The sequence below is a fragment of the Ornithorhynchus anatinus genome, chromosome X1 (assembly GCF_004115215.2).
Source record: "Ornithorhynchus anatinus isolate Pmale09 chromosome X1, mOrnAna1.pri.v4, whole genome shotgun sequence".
NCBI classification, from domain to species: Eukaryota; Metazoa; Chordata; class Mammalia; order Monotremata; family Ornithorhynchidae; genus Ornithorhynchus; species Ornithorhynchus anatinus.
In genome coordinates this window covers 25,344,911-25,372,300 of record NC_041749.1, presented here as the reverse complement: position 1 = coordinate 25,372,300, position 27,390 = coordinate 25,344,911, and the positions used below count along the sequence as shown (strand labels likewise).

At 52.0% G+C, this 27,390-nt stretch overlaps 1 protein-coding gene across 4 annotated transcripts; it reads left to right on the top strand.

Moving 5' to 3' along the window:
* MAT2B (methionine adenosyltransferase 2B) lies at positions 1-27,094 on the top strand. 4 transcript variants are annotated; one of them, XM_029051053.1, is made up of 8 exons: positions 4,417-4,493; positions 11,327-11,407; positions 12,743-12,937; positions 16,064-16,178; positions 16,359-16,511; positions 22,878-23,071; positions 25,011-25,124; positions 26,230-26,515. In XM_029051053.1, exons 2-8 carry the CDS (start codon positions 11,372-11,374, stop codon positions 26,398-26,400), a joined length of 978 nt encoding a protein of 325 aa, XP_028906886.1. In that variant the 5' UTR covers positions 4,417-4,493; positions 11,327-11,371; the 3' UTR covers positions 26,401-26,515. The 4 variants fall into 4 exon arrangements, with proteins under 4 accessions (XP_028906887.1, XP_039766152.1, XP_028906885.1 ...); XM_029051054.1 differs by lacking the exons at positions 4,417-4,493; positions 11,327-11,407 and adding an exon at positions 1-45; XM_029051052.2 differs by lacking the exon at positions 11,327-11,407 and having other exon boundaries at positions 4,370-4,493; positions 26,230-27,094.
* Positions 27,095-27,390: the final 296 nt, after the last annotated feature.

Sequence of the window (27,390 nt, the reverse complement as noted above, 5' to 3'; positions counted from 1 at the left end):
CTGTAGAGGAGAATCATGCCTGAGCCATTGGTGGAAATGGAGCAGGTAAGGGGCCCGAAAGGATGGAGGATGACGGCATTTTCGGTTGCCAGGGTCTGGAGAGAGAGAGAGAGAGGAATCAGGACGGACAAAGGTGTTATCGAATTTCTCCGCACGGGTCGGTGAAATCTGCGGGCCCGGACGAAGGCCCGGACTTATCTGCGAACGGGTCGAGCTGGGAACCCGACACACCCCCGAAATAAGGTCTGGAGCGGCAGATTGACTTATTTATCAGGCCTCTTTCGCCTCGCACTGGGGAAAGGAAGGCTTCCCAGTGGTTTCCCGACACGTGGTCGACGGTGAACGGAGCTCCGGCCCCTGCCCTCACCCGACCCTGGCTGTTGTGGATTTTAAATCCTCTCCTTCCACCTCGGGCGAGGGTGACCTCGAGGTGGTTTGTGGAGGGGGAGCTTTCCGGTCACGCAGCTTGTTTTCTCTTTGGGGTTGGAAAGGAGACTGAGCCCCAGAGGCCGACACTCAGTCGGGCGGACCTGCTGCGCCTGGGTCGAGGGGTGGAAACTAGCCAAAGTCCTTGTTGCCAGCCCACTCTCGACCCCGGCGGGACTCGATATCCTCCTACTTTTGTTGCTGTTTTTACTCTTAGGTCAACTGGCCCCTGCTCCATCCCTTCTGCATTTCACAAGGTCAAACCGACAGGGCTTTTGTATATATATATATATATATATATATATATATATATATGTCAGCTGTGTGACTGTGGGCAAGTCACTTCACTTCTCTGTGCCTCAGTTACCTCATCTGTACGATGGGGATTAACTGGGAGCCTCACGTGGGACCACCTGATGACTCTGTATCTCCCCCAGCGCTTAGAACAGCTGGGAAGCAGCGTGGCTCAGTGGAAAGAGCACGGGCTTTGGAGTCAGGGCTCATGAGTTCGAATCCCGCCTCTGCCACTTGTCGGCTGTGTGACCGTGGGCGAGTCACTTAACTTCTCTGTGCCTCAGTTCCCTCATCTGTAAAAAGGGGATGAAGACTGTGAGCCCCACGTGGGACAACCTGATTCCCCTATGTCTACCCCAGCGCTTAGAACAGTGCTCGGCACATAGTAAGCGCTTAACAAATACCAACGTTATTATTATTATTATTAAAATGGGGATGAAGACTGTGAGCCCCACGTGGGACAACCTGACTCCCCTGTGTCCACCCCAGCGCTTAGAACAGTGCAGTGCTGTGCTGCAGTGTAAGCGCTTAACAAATACCAACATTATTATTATTAGAACAGCGCTCGGCACACAGTAAGCGCTTAACAAATACCAACATTATTATTATATATATGTGTACATCTCTCTCTATATCTCTATCTAGATATGTATAATAAATATATGTGCATACATCTCTATATAGATATATAAATCTATATGTAATAATAATGTTGGCGTTTGTTAAGCGCTTACTGTTCTAAGCGCTGGGGGAGATACAGGGTCATGAGGCGGTCCCCCGTGAGGCTCCCGGTCTTCATCCCCCATTTGACAGTTGAGGGAACTGAGGCCCAGAGAAGTGAAGTGACTCGGCCACGGTCACCCAGCTGACAAGCGGCGGGGTCGGGATTCGAACCCATGACCACGGACTCCCAGGCCCGGGCTCTACCCACTACGCCCGGCTGCTTCTCTAGCCCGTGGGCCCCTCGTGGGACGACCTGATTCCGTAGCGTTTATTGAGCGCTTACTGTGTGCAGAGCACTAAGAGTACTAAGCGCTTGGAATGGACAATTGGGCAACAGTCGGAGACCATCCCTGCCCAGTGACGGGCTCACGGCCTAAACGGGGGAGACAGACAGCAGAGCAAAGGAGAACTTGTATCTACCCCAGCGCTTAGAACGGTGCTGGGCCCAGAGTAAGCGCTTAGCAGTGGCCCTCTTTATTCATTTATTCGCTACCCAGGTTCACGGTTCGAAGTGGCTTTTCCTGCCGGCGATGAGGGGCCTGCCGGCCTCCCCTTCTTGGGGGAAACTGGGAGAGAGGGGTCCCATTCACTCATTCCATTTATTGAGCGCTCACTGTGTGCCGGGCACTGTGCTAAGCGCCCGGGAGGTACAATCCGGCTCCAGAGAGAGACAACCCCCGCCCAACAACGGGTTCGGTGGCAAGACCCCGGGCTTGGGAGTCAGCGGTCCCGGGTTCGAATCCCGATTCGGCCCCTTGTCGGTTGGGTGACTTGGGGCAGGTCGCCTCTCAGTGTGGCTCAGCGGAAAGAGCCCGGGCTGGGGAGTCAGCGGCCCTGGGTTCGAATCCCGCCTCTGCCGCTGGTCAGCTGGGTGACTGTGGGCGAGTCACTTCCCTTCTCTGGGCCTCAGTGACCTCCTCTGGAAAATGGGGGTGAAGACTGGGAGCCCCACGTGGGATGACCTTGATCCTCCCAGCGCTTAGAACAGTCCTTTCCACCTAATCAGCTCTTAACAAATGCCATTATTATAATTACTTCTCTGGGCCTCCGTGACCTCCTCTGGAAAATGGGGACGAAAGAGCGGGAGCCCCACCGGGGAACCACCTGATCATCTTGTATCCCCTCCAGCGCTGAGAACAGCGCGTTGCACATAGTAAGCGCTTAACAGATGCCATATTGAAGCAGCGTGGCTCAATGGAAAGAGCACGGGCTTGGGAGTCAGAGGTCATGGGTTCAAATCTCGGCTCTGCCCCTTGTCAGCCGGGTGACTGGGGGCGAGTCACTTCACTTCTCCGTGCCTCAGTTCCCTCATCTGTAAAATGGGGATGAAGACTGGGAGCCTCCCGTGGGACCACCTGATGACCCTGTATCTCCCCCAGCGCTTACAACAGTGCTCGGCACAGAGGAAGCGCTTAACAGATACCGATGTTATTCTTCTCCGGGCCTCAGTTCCCTCATCTGTAAAATGGGGCTGAAGACTGGGAGCCTCCCGTGGGAACACCTGATGACCCTGTCTCTCCCCCAGCGCTTACAACAGTGCGCGGCATAGAGGAAGCGCTTAACAAAATACCAACATTATTATTTGTAGTATTATTTATTTTCTTAACGAAGTGTCCATCCCCTTGATTCCATTTATCTTGAGGATGATGTCTGGTTTTTGTTTTGCTCTCTTTGGCTTTGCTGTGACTCCCCCGGTTAGACTGTGAGCCCGTCGTTGGGCAGGGATGGGTCTCTCTGTCTCCCAATTGTCCATTCCAAGCGCTCAGTCCAGTGCTCTGCACAGAGTGAGCGCTCGGTAAATAGGATTCAATGAATTAATTTGTCTTGATGATGTTGTCTTGTTTTTGTTTCGTTCTCTTTGGCTTGGCTTTGCTGTGTCTCCCCCGTTTAGGCCGGGAGCCCGTCGTTGGGCAGGGATGGTCTCTCCCTGTCGCCCAACTGTCCATTCCAGGCGCTCAGTCCAGTGCTCTGCACAGAGTGAGCGCTCGGTAGATACGATTCAATGAATGACTTTGTCTTGATGATGTTGTCTTGTTTTTGTTTCGTTCTCTTTGGCTTGGCTTGGCTGTGTCTCCCCCGTTTAGGCCGGGAGCCCGTCGTCGGGCAGGACTGGTCTCCCTCTGGGGCCCAACTGTCCATTCCAAGCGCTCAGTGCAGTGCTCTGCACAGCGTGGGCGCTCAGTAAATACGATTCATGAATGAATCGACCTTGATGCTGTGGTCTTGTTTTTGTTTCGTTCTGTTTGGCTCCGCTGGGCCTCCCCCGTTTAGATTGGGAGCCCGTGGTTGGGCCGGACTGCTCTCTCTCTGCGGCCCCACTGGCCCGCCCAGGCGCTTAGCGCAGGGTGAGCGCTTCAGCAGCAGGGCGGAGGGCAGGGGGGAGGGGGGAGGGGGGAGGGGGCAGGGGGGAGGGGGGAGCGCGCGGGAGGCGAGGCGGGGGGAGGGGGCGCGCGCGCGACCCCGCGGGGCCGACCAATGGGCGCGCGGCCCCCCGCCGGAGCCGACCAATGGGCGTCCGCGACCCCCTCTCGCGGGGCCGGCCAATGGGCGCGCGCCCCCCCGCCGGAGCCGACCAATAGGCGTCCGCGACCCCCTCTCGCGGGACGGGCCAATGGGAGCGCGCCCCCCCCCCGCCGGAGCCGGCCAATGGGCGTCCGCGACCCCCTCCCGCGGGGCGGGCCAATGGGCGCGCGCCCCCTCCCCGCCGGGCCGGCCAATGGGCGCCCGCCCCCCCCGCGGGATTGGCCAATGGGCGTCCGGCCCCGCCGCGGGTCTGGCCAATGGGCGCCCGCGACCGCCGCCCGGCCCCCCTCCCCCCCCCAGGCGGCGGAGGGAGGGGTCCGGCCGGCAGCGGGGGCGCGCGGAGCCCGGCCCAACCCCCGCCCCGCGCCCCGCCCCCGCCCGGCCCCCGCGGAGGAGGAGGAGGAGGAGGAGGAGGCGGAGGCGGAGGAGGAGAGCTGGAGGCGCGTCGGACAGCGGCGGCGGGCATGGTGGGCCGGGAGAACGAGCTCAACATCCACTTCGTCCCCGGACGCTGCCAGCTGGTGAAGGTCAGCGCGGCCCGACGGGCGGGGCGGGGCGGGGGCCAAGGAGGAGACGAAGCCCCGGCCTTGGGCCCGGCCGTCCGGCCGTCCGGCCGTCCGACCGTCCGACCGACCGTCCGGCCTTCCGCCTTTCCTTGGGGCCCGGGGAGGGGGGCGGGGCGCGGGGCGCCGGGCGGTTCGGCTTCTCCTGGCCGGGCCTGGGCCCGACGGGCGACGCCCCATCGGGCCGCCGCGCCCATGCGCAGCCGGAGGAGGCCCCGGGGGCCGGGGGGGGCTTCCGCACCAGGGGGCGGGGCCTGAGGCCGAGGGGGCGGAGCTTAAGGTCCGAAGGGAGGGGCCCGAGCGCGAGGGGGCGCTCCTGGGCCGGAGGGGCTTAAGGGGGAGGGGGGCGGGGCCTGAGTCCGAGGGGCGGAGCCTGTTCCTATTGGATGGAATCTGAGCTGGAAGGGACGGTGCCTGAGCCCTAGGGGGCGGAGCTTAAGATCGAGGCTTGAGGGGGCGGGGCTTGAGGCTAATGGGGGTGAAATCTGTTCCTATTGGATGGAGTCTGAGCTCGAGGGGGCGGGACCTGAGCACCAGAGGGCGGGGCTCATGGTCGAGGGGGCGGGGCTGGAAGCTGAGGGAGGCGGAGTCTGTGCCTATTGGATGGAGCCTGAGCCCGAGGGGGCGGGGCTTGAGGCGAAGGGGGCGGAGCCTGATCCTATTGGATGGAGCCTGAGCTCATGGGGCGTGGTCCGTGCCTATTGGATGGAGCCTGAGCTCAGGGGGGCGGGGCTTGTTCCTATTGGATGGAGCCTGAGCTCATGGGGGCGGGGCCTGTGCCTATTGGATGGAGCCTGAGCTCATGGGGCGGGGCTTGATCGTGAGGGGGCGGGGCCTAGGAGTTGTCCCGAGCCACCCCCCCCCACATGGAAGCTCAGTCAGCCCCTGGGAAACTTGAGGACTGAGGGGCTGAGCGCCACCTTCCTCATAATAATAGTAATGTTGGTATTTGTTCAGCGCTTACTACGTGCAGAGCACCGTTCTAAGCGCTGGGGGAGATACAGGAGCATCAGGCTGGCCCACCTGAGGCTCCCGGTCTTCATCCCCATTTTACAGATGAGGTCACTGAGGCCCGGAGAAGTGAAGCGACCTGCCCACGGTCACACAGCTGACGAGGGGCAGAGCCGGGCTAATCACGTTGGTATGTGGTAAGCGCTTACTCTGTGCAGAGCACCGTTCCAAACGCTGGGGGAGGTACAGGGACAGCAGGTGGTCCCACGTGAGGCTCACGGTCTTCATCCCCATGTTCCAGATGAGGTCGCGGAGGCCCAGAGAAGGGAAGTGACCTGCCCGAGGTCCCACAGCTGACAAGTGGCGGAGCCGGGATTCGAACCCATGACCTCTGACTCCCAAGCCCGGGCTCTTGCCATTGAGCCACGCTGCTTCTCGTAAAGAGGGACGAAGACTGGGAGCCCCGCGGGGGACAGCCCCGGTGACCTCCTGTCCACCCCAGCGCTTAGAACGGTGCCTGGCACACAGTAAGCGCCGAGAAGCGGCACGCGTGGCTCAGCGGCAAGAGCCCGGGCTTGGGGGTCAGAGGTCACGGGTTCGAATCCCGGCTCTGCCACTTGTCAACTCTGTGACCGTGGGCAAGTCACTTCACTTCCCTGGGCCTCAGTGGCCTCATCTGGAAAACGGGGCTGAAGACTGTGAGCCCCACGTGGGACAAGCTGATGACCCCGTAGCTCCCCCAGCGCTTAGAACAGTGCTCTGCACATAGTAAGCGCTTAACAAGGGCCAACGCTATTATTATCATTAACGGATGGCATCATCATCATCGTGATGCCACTGAGCTGTTCGCAGCTCCGGGGATGGTGTCGCTTCCCCATCCTCTCGATGCTTCCGGTCAGAGCCACTAGCGCTCAGAAAGGTGTTGGGCGCGTAGTGAGCGCTCAACAGGTGACATCGACGCCGCCGGAGCCGTCGGAGGAGCCGAGCGGGTCCGCCAACCCCCTCCCCTCGGCGTAGATGGTCGGACGGCGGCACGACTCTGGACGCGGAGTCGGAAGCCGCGTCGACACCGCGCTCCGCCGGTCTCCCGCCGACGTGCTGACCCCCTTGACTCTATTCACTGCCGTCCTCCTCGTCTGCCCGTCTCCCCCCGATTCGACCGTAAGCCCGTCGAACGGCAGGGACCGTCTCTATCTGTTGCCGGCTTGTTCATTCCAAGCGCTTAGTAATAATAATAATAATAATGTTGGTATTTGTTAAGCGCTTACTATGTGCCGAGCACTGTTCTAAGCGCTGGGGTAGACACAGGGGAATCAGGTTGTCCCACGTGGGGCTCACAGTCTTAATCCCCATTTTATAGATGAGGGAACTGAGGCCCAGAGAAGTTAAGTGACTTGCCCACAGTCACACAGCCGACAAGTGGCAGAGCTGGGATTCGAACCCGTGACCTCTGACTCCAAAGCCCGTGCTCTTTCCACTGAGCCACGCTGCTTCTCCAGTACAGTGCACAGTTGTGTCTAGTCCAGTGCTCTGCACATAGTGAGCGCTCAATAAACACTATTGAATGAATGAATAGCCCCGTTCTAGTTTTCCCTTTCTTTTCTGTCGCAAGGCTCCGGCCGGAAGATAGAAATCCCCCCTCTAGGGGCCCGGTCATCTGTAAATAGCAGCTCCTAAATGACCGTCTAGGCCTTTCGACTGGACTTTAACCTGATGAGTTGGGGTTTTTGGGGGGTTGTTTTTTGGCCATTTCCCCAGTCCTCTGAACTTGTGAAAATATTAGTCTCCTCTGAGCGTGCTCTCCCGACGGTCAGATGATGTGCTGCCTCTATGCAGATCTTTCCAGATCCTTTCTTCATCGCGGCGGGTCGCCCCCTGGCACGCCCGCTGATCTGTGGCAGAAAACTGGTTGGTTGGTTTTTGTTTTTTTCCGTTCGGGGGCGGGAGTCCCAACGTCAGAGAGTCACATACCTCTGGGCGCATTTGACAGGACCGAGGAAGGGGAAAGTAGGAAACGTCAAAAGAGATGGTATTTTTGTATTTAGAGACCTGCGTCTCGACGGGTTTAGCTTCAGAAAGCTCTGGGGGATATGAGGTCTCCCAGACGTTAAGGAGATGGAAGTTGTGTCAGCGCTTAGAGCGGTGCTTGGCGCACAGTAAACGCTGAACAAATACTATCAGAAAGGTGTGCTCTGGGGGATAGGAGGTCTCCCAAACCACTACGGAGATGAAAAGTTGTGTCAGCGCTTACAACAGTGTTTGGCACACAGTAAGCGCTGAACAGATGCCATCACCCTTATTATCATTTGTACATTTCCTCATTCCCAACTACAAGTACTGGGATTTCCAACTGATTCCCCACTACGGGAACTGCAGTACCGGGATTTCGGCGGTGACCCGAACGACGTGGCTCAGCAGTCAATGAGGGGATGATGGTGAGGGGCGGTTACGAGCGGTACCGTCACCCCGGCTAACCTTCGAGCAATGTGTCTCGCTAGTTTTGGAGGAGTATTGCCCCCCAGACACGCCTGGCTCAGCACAGTTCAAGCCCATGCCCTACCCTAAATTCAAGTCCCAGACAGTGGATCACCCCAAGATACTGCCCAGCAGCAGGTTACTAAGTAGCAGCAGCGCCTTGGGCAGTTAAGCTGCCACCGAGCGAAGGGGCGTAGGAAAGGGGTCCGTCTCGAAAAATGCCTCCCGTCCCCAAGTCACAGTAGTTGATGGTAAACTCTACTTTTCAGCGTTCATTCGTTCATCTGTATTTATTGGACACTTACTGTGTGCGATGTACCGTGTTAAGTGCTGGGGAGAGAAGCAGCGTGGCTCAGTGGCAAGAGCCCGGGCTTGGGAGTCAGTCATGGGTTCGAATCCCGGCTCCGCCACTTGGCAGCTGGGTGACTGTGGGCAAGTCACTTCACTTCGCTGGGCCTCAGTTCCCTCATCTGGAGAATGGGGATGAAGACCGCGAGCCTCGCGTGGGACAACCTGATGACTCTGTATCTACCCCAGCGCTTAGAACAGTGCTCTGCACATAGTAAGCGCTCAACAAATACTAACATTATTAAAAAGACACACTCCCTGCCCACCATTCATTCATTCAAAAGTATTTGTTGAGCGCTTACTATGTGCAGAGCACTGTACTAAGCGCTTGGAATGGACAGTTCGGCAACAGATAGAGACCATCCCTGCCCGTCGACGGGCTCTCGGTCTAATCCGGGGAGACAGACAAAAACAGTAGCAATAAATAGAATCAAGGGGATATGCACCTCATTAACCAAATAAATAGGGTAATAAAACTTTACAGTCTAGAGAATGTGAGACTATTAGATGCGCCACCGTGAAAACAGCCGTCAGACTGCTGAGGGATCAGGTATCATCCAGAAGGAAGAGCGGTCCGATAAGGAGTTGGTTTGGGTGCCTTAATTACCCATCTGCAAAATGGGGATCGAAACTGGGAGTTCCAGGACACGGACTAGAGGATGGGCCTGGGAGTCAGAAGGACCTGAGTTCCACTCCCAGCTCCGTCACCGGTCGGCTCTGTCACCTGGGGCAAGACACTTCTCTGCTTGTTCCCTCATCTGAAAAATGGGGATTAAGGCGGTGAGTCCCAGGACGTGGACTGTGTCCAAGCTGATTAGCTTATATCTTCCCCAGTGCTTAGTACAGTGCCTGGCACATAGTAAACTCTGAAGCGCCCTTTGAAAAAAAAAAAACAAATTGGACTAGGGTGTTGACACCTTAGCCTCATAAGAATACATTTACCATCTTTTAAAGAATGGGAAGTTTGAACTCTGTTGGCTTTTAGAGAAGTGCTTTAGAAATCCATTATGATGCAGTATTTCCAGTATTGGTCCGTGATTATTACTAATCATTAGCGTGTGTTCAGTGATTACTCTAGGTGGAGAAATTTACTCAACACTCGGGAGAATATAGTCGGTCTGTCAGTCGTACGGATTTGGCACTTACAGTGTGTAGAGCACTGTACTAAGCACTTGGGAGAGTACACTATAACAGACATTCCCTGTTGACGGCGACTTATTCAATAGCATTTATTGAGCGCTTACTGTGTGCAGAAGCCCTGTACTACGCGCTAGGAATGTACAGTTGGGCAACAGATAGAGACAGTCCCTGCCCATCGACGGGATCACAGTCTCATCGTCTAGAGGTGGAGACAGACATTTGTACAGATAAAATTACGGATGTGAACCTAAGGGCTGCGAGGCTAGGAGGGGGGATGAGAAAAGGGAGCAAGTCAAGGAAGAAAAACGGGCTTAGGGAAGGCCTCTTAGAGGAGGTGTGCCTTGACTAAGGCTTTGAAGGTGGAGGGAGTGATTGTCTTTCAGATAGGAAGAGGGGAGGCATGTCAGGGAAGAGGCAGGATGTGGGCGAGAGGTCCGTGGTGAGATTGACGAGATTTGAGGTTCGGGGAGAAGATTAGAGGAGCAAACTGTGCGGGCCGGGTAGTAGTAGGAGAGCAGCGAGGCGAGGTGGGGAGGTTGCAAGGCGATCGAGTGATTTAAACCCAAAGGTAAGGAGTTTCTCTTTGATGGGGAGGCGGGTGGGCAACCACTGGACGTTCCTGAGCAGCGAGGAAACGCGGCCTGAACGTCTTTGTTGAAAAATGATCTGGGCAGCAGAGCGAAGTACGGACTGGAGTGGGGGAGAGACGGGAGGCAGGGAGGTCAGCGAGGAGGCTGATACGGTGATCGAGGCGGTTTTGGTTAGGTGCTCGGAGAGGGTGGATTTTAGCAGTGTTGTGGATGTGGAACCGACGGGATCGAGCGATGGATTGAATGTGTGGGTGGAACGGGAGGGACGAGTCAAGGGTCACGCCGAGGTTGTGGGTTTGTGAGAGAGGAAGGCTGGTGGTGCCATCTAAAGGGATGGGGAGATAGGGGGGGAAGGCGGGGGGGAGGACAGAGTTTGGGTGGGAAGATAAAGAATTTTATTTTAGATATGTTAAGTTGGAGGGTGGGGTGGGCCATCCGAATAGAGATATCTTGAAGACAGGAGGAAATGAGAGACTGCGGAGGATCGGGAGGGAGATAATAATGTTGGTATTTGTTAAGCGCTTACTATGTGCAGAGCACTGTTCTAAGCGCTGGGGTAGATAGAGTCATCAGGTTGTCCCACGTGAGGCTCACAGTTAATCCCCATTTTACAGATGAGGTAACTGAGGCACAGAGAAGTTAAGTGACTTACCCCCGTTCACACAGCTGACTGGTGGCAGAGCAGGGAGTCAAACTCATGACCTCTGACTCCGAAGCCCAGGCTCTTTCCACTGAGCCACGCTGCTTCTGAGGACAGGAGATGTAGATTTGGGCATCATCAGCATAGAGGTGGTATTTGAAGCCATGCGAGTGAATGAGTTCTCCAAGGGATTAGGTGTAGATGGAGAATAGAAGGGGACCCAGAACTGAGGCTTGAGAGTCACCCTTCCTGACCTCTTCTGATGTGGGAATTTCATCACGTAGTAGACTGAATTGAGGAGAGCGTTTTGCTCTCCTAGATTTATCCCATCCTCTTGAAATTCTCACACCCAGCAGAGATAGTCCCGCTCTATCCCTCCCTATCCCAAACTCATATAACTTCTCCCTCATCCTCTCAAACTCTCAGCCCGGTTCCTCTTCTTAAAGTATTTCCGTCGCGTGTGTTTTAGTAAAATTTCCCTTGAGCTAGTAAACTTGGTTCCTTTTAAAATGGTTTCTACGCTGCTTTTCCCAATCCTAAAGAATAAACTTAGAGAGAAATACGTGTTTCACCCACCACTTTCCACAACGCTAGTTGAAGAACTTAAACATAGCCAAATCGGAAACTGAGCCCTGTTTTTTCTGCTTATATAGGAATTGCTGTCATCTTAAACTCTGAGACTCATCTTGGAGGTTGTCATGTGTCATTTTCATTGGTGTCAACAGAGAAAAAGGGTATGATGAGATTGCAAGCTCTGGTTTGCAGAAATCATGTCTACTAATTATCGTCTGCCAAGCGCTTATTACAGTACTCCACACATTGTGCTGAATCGATAGATTTTCTTTTTTTAAAGAACACATTTAATATATCAATATAGTCGTGGATTTGATAGTTACCCGGTCTACTTTTAACTTTCTACAGTTGAAAGGAAACTGTGTAGATTGGAACAAAAGCTACTGACATTTGGCTTCGGAAGAGACAAATATTGGTACTGGAGAGGCAGATATTTTCCTCCCTCCTTATGAACTTGGACTCTATCTTGAAATCATTGTTCCGCCCCATGAGGAGAAAAGATCAGAACTGTAATCTGGCCCAAATAATCACTTCCGAGTCTCTGACTTCTTGATTCCCGGGCTCTTCCCCCGCGGAAATACTTAATTCTGTGACAGTGGAGAAAGGTGTATGTATGCTAATTAACTGACGTGCTAAAATAAAAAGGCACTGTATAGTTTCCTTACAAGTGTTTCGGGGAAAATTTTAAGTTTTAAAAATAAAAGATCAAGGAAAAATTATTAAACTGGCCTAAAAACAAGTGGTTATTAGCAGTTGTCTGTACCCCTGTTGCTTTCCCTCTTCTACTACCATAATGATGTATTTCTCCTCTAATCACAGTAATTCAGGATGAAAGATATTTTTAAATCGGGTTGATAATTGTGGTGCGTGAATTCTTTATTGAACTTTAGTGCTTATGTAATAGTAACCTCTATGTGAGATAATAATAATAATAATAATGTTGGTATTTGTTAAGCGCTTACTATGTGCCGAGCACTGTTCTAAGCACTGGGGTAGACACAGGGGAATCAGGATGTCCCACGTGGGGCTCACAGTCTTAATCCCCATTTTACAGATGAGGTAACTGAGGCACAGAGAAGTTAAGTGACTTGCCCACAGTCACACAGCTGACAAGTGGCAGAGCTGGGATTCGAACTCATGAACTCATGAGATGAAAAGATCTGATCGGGGAATGGAAGATTTCCCCTCTCTTCATGCTCCGCCCCCGTTTTGGGAAAGCTAAAAGAGTATGGGTCCAGAAATAGTAGGAAAGCAAAAAATCCTATCTTGGGAGAGGCCAAAGGAAATCATTGTATGTCATTCGTATTGGGCTTAAAGCGTATTGCTTCGGACACTGTGGAGATTATTAAAAATATTTACTTGGCATGTAATTGTCTGAAGCGTAGGACACACATCAAATTACCATCTTCTCTGGATACCGATGAGTGTCAGTAGGGGAAAACCTGACAGCAGTATGCAGATGAATGATTTTTTTTTTTTCCCCCTTTCATTTTTAGGAAGATGTTAACATCCCCAGTAGACGTGCTTTGATTACGGGGGCCACCGGGCTTCTTGGCAGAGCTGTGTACAAAGAATTTGAACAAAATAATTGGCATGCAGTTGGCTGCGGATTCAGTAGAGCTCGACCCAAGTTTGAACAAGTTAATCTATTGGATAATAATGCAGTACGTGACATCATACAGGATTTTCAGGTAAGGCGTTTTGTCTTTTTTTTAAAAAAGATTAACATTTCAGTAAGCATCTGCAACAGGTTTGTCCTTGTCCAGACCTTGTAGGTGTTGTCCAAACGAGTCCCTTCACTTCTCTGGGCCTCAGTTCCCTAATCTGTAAAATGGGGATGAAGACAGCCTCAGAACGGTGCTGTGCACATAGCGCTTAACAAATACCAACATTATTATTATGCTTATCATTAAATGGCCATGACAAAGATAACAAAACAAGGATTTCTGGTAAAGAAGTTATTGTCTAATGGGGTGGAAGAGATAGAACAAGGAAAATAGTGCATTCTGTTTAGGAGGACCAGTAATATAAAAGTAGAGAGCTGGATGAGTCATGAGTTATTTCTAAGCCAGCTAAGGTTTAGAAGAAATCAGTTCCGTTTATGACAAGTTTGAGGAAACAAGACCTACGACGTAAGAGGAGACGCAAAAATGGAGAAAGATCATGACTTTGAGTGGACAGGGGAGTCGGCTACGGGGAGGCGAAGCCATTTTGAGTGGGTGAGCTTCACAATAGTGAGTCTGAACGTAAAAGTCTTTATTTCAGTTATTTGAGGGGTACCACGGTGAAGAAGTGAGGACGAAAGAGGGATCTACGGAGGTGACTTGAAAAGATATTAAGGAGTAAGAAGGAAACTCCCTGTACTCTAGGTGACACGGGGAGAAAGAGGAAGACTGGAAGTGACAAATATGCTTCCTAAGACTGTACCTTTGGGCAGTCATTGGATGTAGGGGGAAAGAGCGTTTGAAGATTTGAAGAGAATCTTTTGGGAAGCTCAGAATTCAAAGGCTGTAGCCCTGACAATATTTCAAATGTTGAAAAGAGAGCAGCAGCTGAAGTCCATAGCACCGATAGTTTCTTCACTACCCCAGCCCACCCCCATCCTGCAGTCCTCTCTGCCAGACTACCCTTCCTTCTCAACCCCAACCACTCACTTCTGTCCTTCACCTCCTCAGTTCTCCTCTTTCCCTCCTCCCCTCATCCCAAAGTTCAATAATACTCTGCTCCATCCTGGACAAGGTCTCCCCTTCATTCTTGGCCTGTTCTGGGCTGACTTGTTTCTTTTGGCCATCCCGGAGACTTGGCACTCGTTTGATACTCTTCCCTGCTGCTCTCCTGGGGGGGGGGGGGGGGAGACCCTCCATTTTCTCCCATTCTCCCTATCTCCCTGAGGAGCGAGGAGGAGTTGGGCCCAATCCCCCACCGTGTCACTTTCACTTTCTCTCGCCGCCCCTTCTGTCTTTTCTTCTCTCTGATTTTCCGTTTCTACCATCCCGCAGTTACTGATCACAGTCATGTCACCTTTCTGGGCTCAACCTCTATATTTCTTGATGATTTTGATATCTCCTTTCTACCCTCTCCGTTACCCCGTTCTGACCCCCGGGGACCTCATCCTCCGTGTCGACGATCGCACTGACGTACGTCCTACCTTCTTTCTTGACCTCTTCCTACACATCACCACAGCCGCTCCTCAGCGGGGCCCACACTTGATGTAATCGTCTCTAATGTCACCACCTCTGACTCACCACGTCTGATTCACCGCTTTCCACCCATCGTCTCTAATCTTTGACCTCATCCACATCCCCGTTTGTCCCCATCAGTCTCCACCCCTGCTGTGACCTCCATACCAATCCCAAACCAGCTCTCCCTTCCTGGTTTCTCCTCGTCGCCTCCCAGTTAATCTTCCGTCATCCTGATCCACGTGTCGCCTGTCTACTTGTTTTGTTTCGCCGTCTGTCTCTCCATTTTAGACCGTGAGCCCGTCGTTGGGCGGGGATTGTCTCTGTTGCCGAAATGTATATTCCGACCGCTTAGTACAATGCTCCGCACACAGTAAGCACTCAGTAGATACGATTGAATGAATGAATGAATGAACCTTCAGGAGACTCTAGTACTGTGGACTTATATACCAGAGTGTGTACTTTAAGCCTATATACTTAAAATGTATTCATTTATTGATAATCTTATGTAAGCATTTACTATGTACCGAGCACTGTACCAAGATACAAGATAATCAGGTCTCACATGGGCCTCACAGTTGGAGTTGGAAGGATGAAGTATCAAATCCCCATTTGCAGTTGAGGGAACGGAGTGACAAAGAAGTTGAGTGACTTGCGTGAGGTCACACAGCCGGCAAGTGACAGAGCCGGAATTTGAACCCGGGTCTTCTGCCTCCCAGGCCCATGCCTGATCTGTTAGGCCATGCTGCTTCTCCAGTTCAGTTGTAAATTATTTATTTTGAGTACACCCGTAAATGTTTTTTGTGTTTCTGTCTCCCCTTTTGGAGTATGAGCAGGAACCGTCCCTTTATTCCTTAATTCCCAAATTCTTAGCCCCACGGTCTGCTCCAAAGGGATGCTCACTCAACACTACTACTATAGATGGCATGATTATCTATAATAATAATAACAATTATGGTATTTAAGCGCTTACTATGTGCAGAGCACCGGGGTAGATGCAAGATAATCAGGTTGTCCCACGTGGGGCTCACACTTTTTCATCCCCATTTTTGCAGATGAGGTAACTGAGGCACAGAGAAGTTAAGTGACTTGCCCAAGGTCACACAGCAGACGAGTGGCGGAGCCGGGATGAGAACCCACGCCCTATGGCTCCCAAGCCCGGGCTCTTTCCACTAAGCCACGCTGCTTCTCTATGTGCAGTATGATGAGGTGACTGGAAATTGAGGAGGGGACGTAAGCAAATAACTGAAGGTCTGCAGTGAACTCAGTGGCCTGGGTGCTAGAGGATAAGAAGAAATAATGCTGTCATGTAGATAGGATTGTAAAATAAGAGTAGAAGAGATCTGAAAAAGCTCCTGAACTAAAATTTTGCAGTGTTGCACATTGAAACAGCACCTTAGTAAGTTTGCCTGCTATCTGTAGATCTAATAAATCAATCGGTGGTATTTATCGAGCACTTACTCTACAGAGAGCAGATGTAAAGCGTTTGGGAGAGTACAATAGAGTCGAGTCGGTAGATACGAATCCCTACCCCTAAGGAGCCTTACAGTCTTAGAGGAACTCGCATTTAATATAGGGAGGACAGATACTCTGTTCAGAATTTCATCTTTAAAAGAAAAAAAATGCTTCCGTTTCCAGCCTCATGTAATAGTGCATTGTGCTGCAGAGAGAAGGCCCGATGTTGTGGAAAATCAACCAGATGCCGCTTCCCAACTCAATGTTGCAGCTTCAGGAAACTTAGCAAAAGAAGCAGGTAATGAATAACACTTTGAATTTCTATGAAGTTACCTTACTGACTGAGATGTTTGTATTTAAAATTGGCTTAATCCACTTACCTTTCATTAAAATGCCAGTTTTCATAATACTCGACTAGACTTTATTCTCTTCTAGGAAATTGATATGCCTGTGTTTATACATTTTCTTTTTCTCGTAGCTGGAATTGGAGCATTTTTGATCTACATTAGTTCTGATTATGTATTCGATGGAACAAATCCCCCTTATAGAGAGGAGGATGTACCGAATCCCCTAAATCTCTACGGTAAAACCAAACTAGAAGGAGAGAAAGCGGTTCTGGAGAATAATGTGGGTAAGAAATAACTTTTAGCCTTTCTTATGGAAATGAGAAAGTGTTCGCTCTCTTTCTCATGAAGGGTGAGATATTTTGGGTGGTTTAAGGAGTGTAGCTCGTGATGATGTCTTGTTTTTGTCCGTCTGTCTCCCCCGATTAGACTTTGAGCCCGTCCCTGCGCAGGGGTTGTCTCTATCTGTTGCCAAATTGGCCATTCCGAGGGCTCAGTCCTGTGCTCTGCACCTAGTAAGCGCTCAATAAATACTTCTGAATGAATGAATGAATGAATGAAACCCCTTATGTAGTTATGAAAAGACTTTAAGAAAGAACAGATTTTACCCACTCCTTTCCGTGGCCCTAAACAATCCTCAGTCAATTGGGACACGTTAAACATTTAACATGCATTCCTTCCTAAAGAACCTTACCGAAGGTAGAGCAACGTTTTGATCTTCTCAGCCACGGCTGCGTGGGTCCCCACCCACCGATCATTCATTCGGTCGTATTTCTTGAGCGCTTCCTGTGGGCCGAGCACTGTACCGAGCACTTGGAAAGCTCAATTCGGCAACAAATAGAGACAATCCCGACCCAACAACGGGCTCACAGTCTAGAATGACGATCCCAGACCTGGGGTGGGAATCCCTCCGCTCCCACCAACCCCAACTTTGGGTCCAGACCTCAAGAAAGGGGGGAGATATCCTACCCCCTCCCCAAAGAGCCCTTAACATTTATTATTTGTCGTGGGCAGGGAATGTGTCTACCAACTCTGCACTGTGCTCTCTCAAGCATTTAGTCCGGTTGCTCTCCCCAGAGTAAGCACCCAATTAATAAGCATTGATTCTCTTGACTGACTGAAAGCTGAGTACACCGCCTGCCTGTTAGTACTTGACACCCAGGAGAGATTTGAGGTCTTTGTTCAGAAAGCGTATTTTAGCCGGCCGTGGCCTTAGCACGCTGTGGGCCAGCCGGGTCCCGTACTCAGAAGATGAGGCAGATATTAGAGAAGCGGCGTGGCTCAGCGGAAAGAGCCCGGGCTTCGGAGCCAGAGGTCAAGGGTTCAAATCCCGACTCCGCCGCTTGTCAGCTCTGTGACGTTGGGCAAGTCGCTTCGCTTCTCTGGGCCTCAGTGACCTCATCTGTAAAATGGGGATGAAGACTGTGAGCCTCACGTGGGACAATCTGATGACCCCGTATCTCCCCCAGCGCTTAGAACGGTGCTCTGCACATAGTAAGCGCTTCACAAATACCAACATTATCATTATTATTATTCTCTGTGCCTCAGTCACCTCATCTGTAAAATGGGGACTAGGACTGTGAGCCCCACTGAGACCACCTGGTCACCTTGTATCCCCCCCCCAGCGCTTAGAGCAGTGCTTCGCACATTGTAAGCGCTTAACAGACACCATCATCGTGATTATATCTCAGCCTAGACTAGGGAGATGGCTAGAGCAGTGCCACTGACCGGTTGAATTTCCTTCTGGTGGCTCCTGGTCACCAAAATCCGCTTGTTCCCAACTTTTGGAGAACTTTGAGGAATGTAGTCTGCATATGGAAAAGGACTTGCACGTAGTTCACTTTGTTCCGATCGTGAACTCATCACGGGCGGGGAACGTGTCTGCCAATTCTGTTGAACTGCACTCTCCCGAGCACTTCGAACCAGGGCTCTGCACATAATGTGCGTTGAGTAAATACCATCGACCGATTCCCTACTCTCAAGCTGTCAAGCAGGTGTTCTTCCTTTGCCGCCGCAGCCAGGTCACTGGGGCGGCTTCCCTACAGAAAGAAAGCTTCTGATCTTCCTCACTCCCGCACCCCTCCTCGCCGTCAGTCTGAACTCTGATCTCTGGACCCCATCCAGTTTTCTCATTTCATCACGCCCCACTTAGCCGCCACACCCAAAGAACCCTCCCTCGATGATCAAGTAGACGTTCCCAACACCACCCTCTCTCCTGAACTCAACTCACTCGGTCTCCTCTACCTCGGTCAGTCTCGTACCGCTGACCCACGGCCCTGGATCACCTGCAGTCGGCCTCCTCCGCTCGTGCGCTCGAGCCGCAGGGCGCTGCTGGCGGAAATCTAAATATCGGGTCGACTTTGTCCGCTTGAGGATTATTCTTGCTTATTTAACTCTGCCCTCTCCTTGGCCCAGCGAAACTGTTTCTCCACCCTTGTTGACACCCATGCCTATGTCCCTCGCCAGTTTTTTAATTCCCTTCTCGGGGCCCCGTCCCTCCCTCTGCGTTCCCCTCCCCTCCCCCCCAACTCAACCCTTGCCTCCAATGACCTGGCCACCTACTTAATTGAGAAAACTGACACCATCAGATATGAGCTCCCTAAAATCGCTCTTGTCCTTTCCCCTTCCTGCCCCCTCTTCAACTCCCCTATCCTTTCCAGCCGTATCTCCTAGAAGAGATCTCCCCCTCCAGCTCTACGTCCGACCCCATTCCATCGCACCTTATCAAAACTCTTGCCCCCTCCCCAACAGCCATCTTTAACCATTCGCTCTCTAGTGGCTTCTTCCCCACTGCTTTCAAATATGCCCACGTCTCCCCCTCCTAAAAAAAACCCGTCCCTTGACCCCACAGCTCCTTCCGGTTATCACCCCATCTCCCTCCTAACGTTGCTCTCCAGACTCCTTGAGCGAGTCGTCTACACCCGCGTCTCGAATTTCTCTCCTCCGATCTGGCTTCCGTCTCCTCCGCTTCACGGAAACCACCCTCTCAGAGATCATCAGTGATCTCCTCGCTAAATTCAACGGCCTCCACTCCATCCTAACCCTCCTCTATACTGTAGCGCTCCCTCTTCTCCTGGAAATGTTATCCAACCTTGGCTCGCCTGACTCCGTCCTTTCCTGGTTCTTCTCTTATCTCTCTGGTTGTTCGTTCCCAGTCTCCTTTAAGGGCTCCCCCTCTGCCTCCCACCCCCAACTGTGGGCGTCCCTCAAGGCTCATTTCTGGGTCCCCTTCCATTCTCCATCTACACCCACTCCCTTGGAGAACGCATTCGCTCCTATGGCTCCAACTCCCACCTCTGTGAGGATGATACTCAAATCTCCATCTCCAGCCCCGATCTCTGTCCCTCTCTCCAGTCCCGCATCGCCTCCTGCCTCCAAGACATCTCCACCTGGATGTCCGTCCGTCGCTTCAAACGTCACGTTGCCAAAACAGCTCCTTGTCTTCCCACCCAAACCCTGTTCTCCTCCTGACTTTCCCATCACCGTAGATGGCTCCGCCATCCTTCCTGTCTCACGAGCCCAGAACCTTGGCATTATCCTTGACTCCTCTCTCTCATTCAATTCACACGTTTAATCCATCACCAAATCCCGGCGGTCCCACCTTCACAACGTCGCTAAAATCCTCCCTTTCCTCTCCATCCAAACCGCTGCCACGTTAATCCGACTGCTCATCCTCTCCCGCCTGGATTACTGCATCGGCCTCCTTGCTGATCTCCCGGCTTCCTGCCTCTCCCCACTCCAGGCCATACTTCGCTCTGCTGCCCGGATCATTTTTCTGCAGAAACGTTCAGGGCACATCACCTTGTTCCTCAGAAAACTCCACTGGGTGCCCAGACGCCTCTGTATCCAACAAAAACTCCTCAGCATTGGCTTTAAAATCCTTCATCGCCGTGCCCCCTCCTGCCTCACCTCCCTTCTCTCCTTCTACAACTCAGCCCGCACACTTTGCTCCTCTAGTGCTAATCGTCTCACTGTGCCTCAGTCTCGCCTGTCTCGCCGCCAACTCCTGGCCCACAATTTGCCTCTGGCCTGGAACTCCCTCCTCAAATCTGACAGACAATTACTCTCTCCCCCTTCAAAGTCTTATCGAAGGCCCGTCTCCTCCAAGAGGCCTTCCCAGACTAAACCCGACTTTTCCTCATCTCCCACTCCCTTCTGCGTCTCCCTGCCCCCTTTGCTCTTCCCCTCTCCCAGCCCCACAACACTCATGCACATATCTGTAATTTTATTTGTGTTGATGCCTGTTGCCCCACCTCTAGGCTGTAAACTCGTTGCGGGCAAGGAATGTGACCGTTTTTGTAAAATACTTTCCCAAGCACTTAGTACAGTGCCCTGCACACAGGGAGTGCTCAATAAATACGATTGAATCAGTCTGTGGTGTGTCTCCAGTTTCCCCCACACAGCCCCCAAGGAAGGGAACTTGGGCCGTCCCCGAGGTCGAGCCAGACCTGGGACGAGTCGGCCTTTGTCGTCGTGTGACTCCATTTTCCTGCGCACCAGCAAGATTGTGCTTCCCTTTTGGGGGGATGGGACGGGAAGTTCAGCCACGGAATTGCTTCGGCTCCAGTTCACTCTCCTTTCTGTTTGCCCACGGTGTCCTCAACGAAGCCCAGAACCGGAGATTTTGGTTCCACGCTTAGTGGGGCTCAACCTCAAGGGCAGGAAAGCAGGGCCGGCCACAGGGCAATTGTTAATCATCCTATTTTCACAACTGCTCTGAGAGCAATATTAATAATATAAATCCTGTTTTCCATCTGAATTAAAACTTCATGTCCGCATTTCTGGCCATCTTAAAACTATAGACTGAAATTGTGGTAATTTGGTTGGCCAATGTAAAGTCATCCATTGTTTAGGTTGGATTGTGAGTGGAATTATTCTTCTGTTTTATAAACCATTCATTTATTCAGTAGTATTTGGGTGCTTACTGTGTGCAGAGCACCGTACTGAGCGCTTGGGAGAGTACAGTATATCCCTAAACAGACACATTCCCTGCCCGCAACGAGCTCACAGTCTAGAGTCTACAGCCTACCTCCCCTTTCCCCTGACTGAGTTGTCTGGATGTACTCATCTAAACGGAACTGTGATTAGACTGAAGTGTGTACGTCAGTACGCCCAGGGCTCTGTGAAGAGACCGAATCGAAGAGACACGTTTTGTTGTTCGGGAGATCGGTAAACTGAGGTTTGCAGGTAAATAATCCGAGGGCTAGAATTCTTGGGTTCTGTTTTAATCTTTAATAAGTGTCTTCAATTCTCTACAGACCTTTAAATTATGTATCATAAATGAGTCCCCCCCTCTAGACCCTAAGCTCAATTTCAAATGCGATTGAAATTCATTCAGTCATTTATTCAGCACTTACTGTGTGCAGAGCACCGTACTAAGCCCTTGGGAAAGTCCAGACCACAGTAAACAGTGACGTTTCCTGCCCACAACGAGCTCGCTCTCTAGAAGCGCCCAGTCTGTTGTGCACGTAGTAAGTGCTCAGATACCATTCATTCAGTTAGTTCGTACGGAAGTACTAATTGTTAACTTTTGAGCGTAGGTGAATATAGAGAGGCCACTTGAGAGTCGGACTCTGAGGCGAGTGGGAGAAGGTAAGAAGGCACTTAAAACTCTTTTGTATTAGTGATAGTGGTACTTAGTGAACATCTTCACTTCACTACACTGTGCCTCAGTTACCTCATCTGTAAAATGAGGATTAAGACTGTGAGCCTCACATGGGACTACCTAATTACCCTGCATCGAACCCAGCGCTTAGAACAGTGCTCTGCACATAGTAAGCGCTTAACAAATACCAACATTATTGTCTCCCGGGTGCATGGTACTATATTAAGCACTTAGGGAAAGAACAACAGAAGGCTCCAGGAGCTTACTTCCTAACTTTTCTGTCGTACTCTCCCGGCCACCTGGGACGGTGCTGGGCGTGAAGTAAATGCTGACTGAATGAACCTCTCTTCCCTGCCGTGCTCTGCAGCCGCTCTCCAGTCCCCTCCAGGGTGCAGAACTAGGCCGGAGGCTGTTGTCGAGATCCCTCTTCCCTTGAAGCAGCCGAGATGAGCCGCCCAGACCGAGGATACTGTTCGAGCCTCAGGTGGCAGAGCGGTAGTGACGCCCAGAGCAGGCCAGCCGGGCCATAACTTCTCAGGCCGCGTCGGTGGCACCAGGTCAGGGAGGGAGTGCGGAGACTCCTCTGCCCTGCGGGGCCTCAACAGCCTCTGTTGTGGCTCTGGGCAGTTTTGGGGACTCCGGACCGCAGCCGAGTGACAGTCACCAAACTCCCAAAGGTACAAGAGGGGCTATGGCCTCGTTCCAGGTGACGGAGATTCCTCTCCACGAAACCTGCGGAACAAGGCCCGTGGGCCGGTCGCCACCCCCTCGCACCTCAGCGGGGTTGCCGGACCTAGTAAGCGCTGGACACTTCCTGCGCGACTATGCGCTTGGAGTCGCCGGACCAACTGCCGCGTGGTCTGTGTAGCCTTTAGCAGCAGTGTTTCAGTTGCATCTCCGTCCTCCCGCTCCGAGCGCCCAAGTCGATTTCAGGCGATTCGTAGGAGAAATCTTTCCTATCCTAGCCTCGTTGGACAGTGCAACCTCAAATCTTGATTTTCGGGTCGGTGGCGGGGCGGGGGTTTGTTTGTTTTTTTTCTCCTTGAAGGTGCTGCGGTGCTGAGGATTCCTGTTCTGTACGGAGAAGTCGAAAAGCTTGAAGAAAGCGCTGTGACCATTATGTTTGACAAAGTACAGTTCAGTAACAAATCTGCCAACATGGACCACTGGCAGCAGAGGTTTCCGACAAACGTTAAGGATGTAGCTAGCGTTTGCCGTCAGCTGGCGGAGAAGAGAATGTTGGTGAGAATCTCTGGGAAGGAGCGACGGATGCTTATTTAAAACCCGTTCCGTAATTTTCTTTTCTTATTCGGCTTCTTAGTCTGCATGCGGTGCTGCATTTTTTTTTTTTTCCCCGTTTCTGTTACTCGCATGTCAATGAAAATAGAAGGGGCTCTCCGGAGCTAGGTGAGCGTGTCCGCAGAAGAGCGAGTCAGCTCGTGATGTCGGACGCCGAGGGGTACGTCCCGGCCCGATCCACGCTTTCCCAAACTTGTCGCGACGCCCTCTATTCAGAGCGGTCGGAGGGTTGAAGGAACTAAGGAGTCTGGGGCTTCCGGGAGCAGGTCCTCTCAGCCACGGCGCCCAAGGGTGGGATGTTTGGGGCGTCTCTCCTTCGAGGTGACAGTGGCGGAGTGTATTTTGAAAGGGGTCAGAGAGACTTGCCGGGGCCACGTTGGCCGAGGAGGCAGATAGTAAATATTCCTTGCTGCTTGTCACTGCGAAGACCAAATTAACCTTTTGGTCCGTTAACAGAGCTGTAATCCATATGCGAACTCACCGACAGGATCGATAGTGAAAAGCAACACTGATAAGATGACTCTCCCTGAATCCTGTGTGTAATTAAAAACAGGGTAGCTGAAGTGGAGCAGTTTTTTGTGGGAAGACCTTGAGCAGGCAGAGGACGTTGAACAGGTGACTTTGGTCAATAAAGCCAACATTCACTGTGGGTTGATCTTCACCGTATCGATTCGTACAGAGTACTAGACTGGGGTGGCCAGACTGCAGTTCTTCACTCACTGTTCAGCCCGTGCGTATTTGGTTTATCGTCTGTCTGCCGCTCGGGTTCTTGCTTCTTCAGCCCTTCCGTCGGTAGCGGTGTGGGTCTGCCCGCGTGAGCCCAGAGCAGGGAGAGCTGTGCCGCCTGCCTTCATCCTCCGCCCCCGTCCTCGCCGTCTCTTGCTCCCCACTGCCTCGTTAAGGGATGCCCGATCTCTCTGCTAGCCCCGAACAACGGCGGGCTGGCCGTGTGGGTGTTAACCTCTGCTCTTCACCTTTTATACATTGGCTCTGTTGCTCTTCACGGTGGTTTTTTTTATGGTATTCGAGCGCTTCCTATTCGTCAAGCACTGTTTTAAATGGGGTAGATAGAAGTTTATGAGGTTAAACACGGTCCTCGTCCCTCATGGGGTCCACGGTCTAAATCGGAGAGAGGAGGATCGAATCCCCATTTTACGGATGAGGGAACTGGAGTCAAGTGACCTGCCGAAGATTACACAGCAGGTCGTTGGAAGGGTCGGGATTAGAACCCAGATCCTCCGGCTCCCGGGCCCGGACTCGGTCCGCTAGGCCACGTTGCTTCACGCCGCTTCGGTTCACTGGGCTTGACCCCCCCCCCCCCCCCGGAACTAGATCGGCAGGGATGACTGAACTTTATTTGGTAAATTCTTGCAGGAGGTCTACAGTCTCTTCAGTTTCTCAGTCTTAATTTCCAGAGTTGCAGACCTTTTGATTGCCTTCAAATTGGCAAAAAGTCACCGTGGTGTGTGTTATCAAGCCATTTAAATAACCTTGGTATTAGTTAAGTGCTTACTATGTGCAGAGCACTGTTCTAGGCGCTGGGGGAGATACAGGGTGATCAGGTTGTCCCACGTGGGGCTCACAGTCTTCATCCCCATTTTCCAGATGAGGTCACTGAGGCCCAGAGAAGTGAAGTGACTCGCCCACAGTCACACCGCCGCCAAGTGGCAGAGCCGGGATTCGAACCCATGACCTCGGACTCCCCAGCCCGGGCTCTTTCCACTGAACCACGCCGCCTTTCTAGGATGGGTGGGCGGAAAATCGGTGCGGCGATCCCAAAAGAAGGGCAGATGAATGTCCCATTTGGTTATCGAACCTGTTTTGCTGTTCTAGCCTTACCAGTGAGTTTACGCTTTCACTTTTATGAATTGCTTCTTCCTAGGACCCTTCAATCAAAGGAACCTACCACTGGTCAGGAAATGAACAGATGACCAAATATGAAATGGCGTGTGCTATTGCAGATGCATTCAACCTTCCCAGCAGTCACTTGAGACCAGTAAGTATGGTGATTCCCTGTCACGGGGAGATAAGAAATGCCTGAATTCCGTATAATGCACGTAGACCGGTGATCTTGTAATAAAAAAAGCAAAATTGATGTAGTTCTCCTACTAGAGAAGAGCATGGAGTAGTGGATAGAGCAGGGGCCCGGGAGTCAGAAGGTCATGGCTTCCAATTCTGGTCCCGCCACTTGTCTGCTGTGTGACCTATGGACTGGAGAGAGTCGAAATCTGAGAAGCGGCGCGGCTCAGTGGACGGAGCCCGGGCTTGGGAGTCAGAGGTCATGGCTTCGAATCCTGGCTCTGCCACCTGTCGGCTGTGTGACTGAGGGCGAGTCACTTCACTTCTCTGTGCCTCAGTTACCTCATCTGTAAAATGGGGATTAAGACTGTGAGCCTCACGAGGGACAACCCGATGACCCTGTATCTCCCCCGGCGCTTAGTACGGTGCTCTGCTCTGCACAGAGTAAGCGTTTAACAGATACCAACGTTAACATTATTATTACAGTCATGCTGCTAGTGGTCAAAGTACCATTCTTTGCAGGAGACTTAAAATGCAGTCAGTTTATTCGATGAGTGCTGCTACGTGGTCTGAAGATTTCGGAATTTCCCGAGTACACATTCGAGCAGTGCACAGCTGGCGGTGTTTCCGTGGTCCGCGGCCTCACTTTGAGATACCGGGGGGCTTAGAACGGACTTTGATATTTCAAGTTGCTTTACTCCAGACGCAGAGAAAGCCGGAGAGAAAGTAGAGGACCTGGCCTACTTCTGGCCAAGTCCGTCCGGCTGCCTGGAAGCGTCACCTTCGGTCCGGGAGCGTGCCACCGCCTGAGATGTTCTCCCACCCCCTCGGGCGCGATGCTCCCGGTGCCCGGCGTCTCTCTAGATGACTTGGGAGCCGTAGACAAGACACCCGCAGTGATAGCCAGACCCACGGGCAGCGTTCCGGGGAGCGCGAGGGGTCAGGCGTATCACCGAAGCTGAGGGAAGGCGCGCGCTACTAACGCTTGGTGTGTCCGACGGTGGCTCGCGAGAAATCAGGGAACACCTCGGGAGTCGGGGCCGCGTGAGCGAAGGGAATCTTTTCTCCCCCTTTCGCTCCAGATTACCGACAGCCCGGTGGTGGGTGCCCTGCGCCCGAGGAACGCCCAGCTCGACTGCTCCAAACTAGAGACCCTGGGGATCGCTCAGCGGACGCCGTTTCGAGTTGGAATCAAAGAGTCCCTTTGGCCTTTTCTCATTGACAAGAGGTGGAGACAGACGGTCTTCCATTAATTTGTATTTTTTTATTACAAAAGTACAGTATGCGGCACTTTTTAAAGACAAAAGGAAATAGTTTTGTACGAGTGTTCAATTGTAACACGTGATCTTTCAGGTATGACGCTCTTGCACTCGACATTATCTAAAGAGGCTGTGGCGAAAGAACCTTATCTGAAACAATCTTTCCTTTTATCACTTCATTTATATGAGCTCAATTGCCCGTTTTGCTTAAATTATGACTTTAGATGGCACGGTTGAAGATGGTCAGCTGTAGACCTGCTTTTGAATAACGCCTATGTCTTCTCTAGTCCCCGCCTGTGATCCGTTGACCACTATGTACGTGCAGACCTATATAGTGGTTATTCTGATGTGAAAATCATCGACATTTACGGTTTGCTTTGCCCGAGCACAGATCAAAATGTTCCTGAAATGTGAAACCCTCATTTTTGCGATTTTGAGCGGTGGTTTTATGCTTGCGATATTTTCACAGCGTTAACATACCTTGGAACGTCTTTGGCTTCCTCTGTAACTATAACACGGTAAGCACGTGCGTCTGTCTGTGTGTCTTTTGTACCTGCCCGTTCTTTTCGCTCCACGAGATTTGATCCCTAAAAATGTACCGTCTTCGTTTCGAGCTGTTTCCGATAATCAGCCTTGCGAGTTTCTCTGACCGTTCCGAAGCAACAATAAATATAATTCTGACGTGATAGTCTTAGTGTCTCTTCAGTTCGCGCGCAACTAGATTCAACAATAGGCGTTGATCCCGTTTCCTCAAGCAGTCTTATAGGATTCGTTTCCTCAACTACATCGTATAATGTAAGCATTCCCCACGTCGGCGTCGTAGCGTTCCTTGAAGATGCGATTCTACGGCGGGATGCCCGACGGCTAGATTCCACCCCGGGCGGCCAGCCCTGCCATCGATGCAGATTTAAAAAAAAAAATAAAGTTAGGGAAAAGGAAATGGAGGCGAAAAATGGAAGGGTGGGCAAGAAATCGACCAGGAAT

What these genes read in the sequence shown, in the direction of transcription:
- MAT2B (XM_029051052.2), top strand. Translation starts at nt 4,431, where the DNA reads ATGGTGGGCCGGGAGAACGAGCTCAACATCCACTTCGTCCCCGGACGC. An exon ending in GACGCTGCCAGCTGGTGAAG is followed by an intron (nt 4,494 to 12,742) that starts GTCAGCGCGGCC and finishes TTTCATTTTTAG; the next exon opens with GAAGATGTTAACATCCCCAG. An exon ending in ACATCATACAGGATTTTCAG is followed by an intron (nt 12,938 to 16,063) that starts GTAAGGCGTTTT and finishes TTCCGTTTCCAG; the next exon opens with CCTCATGTAATAGTGCATTG.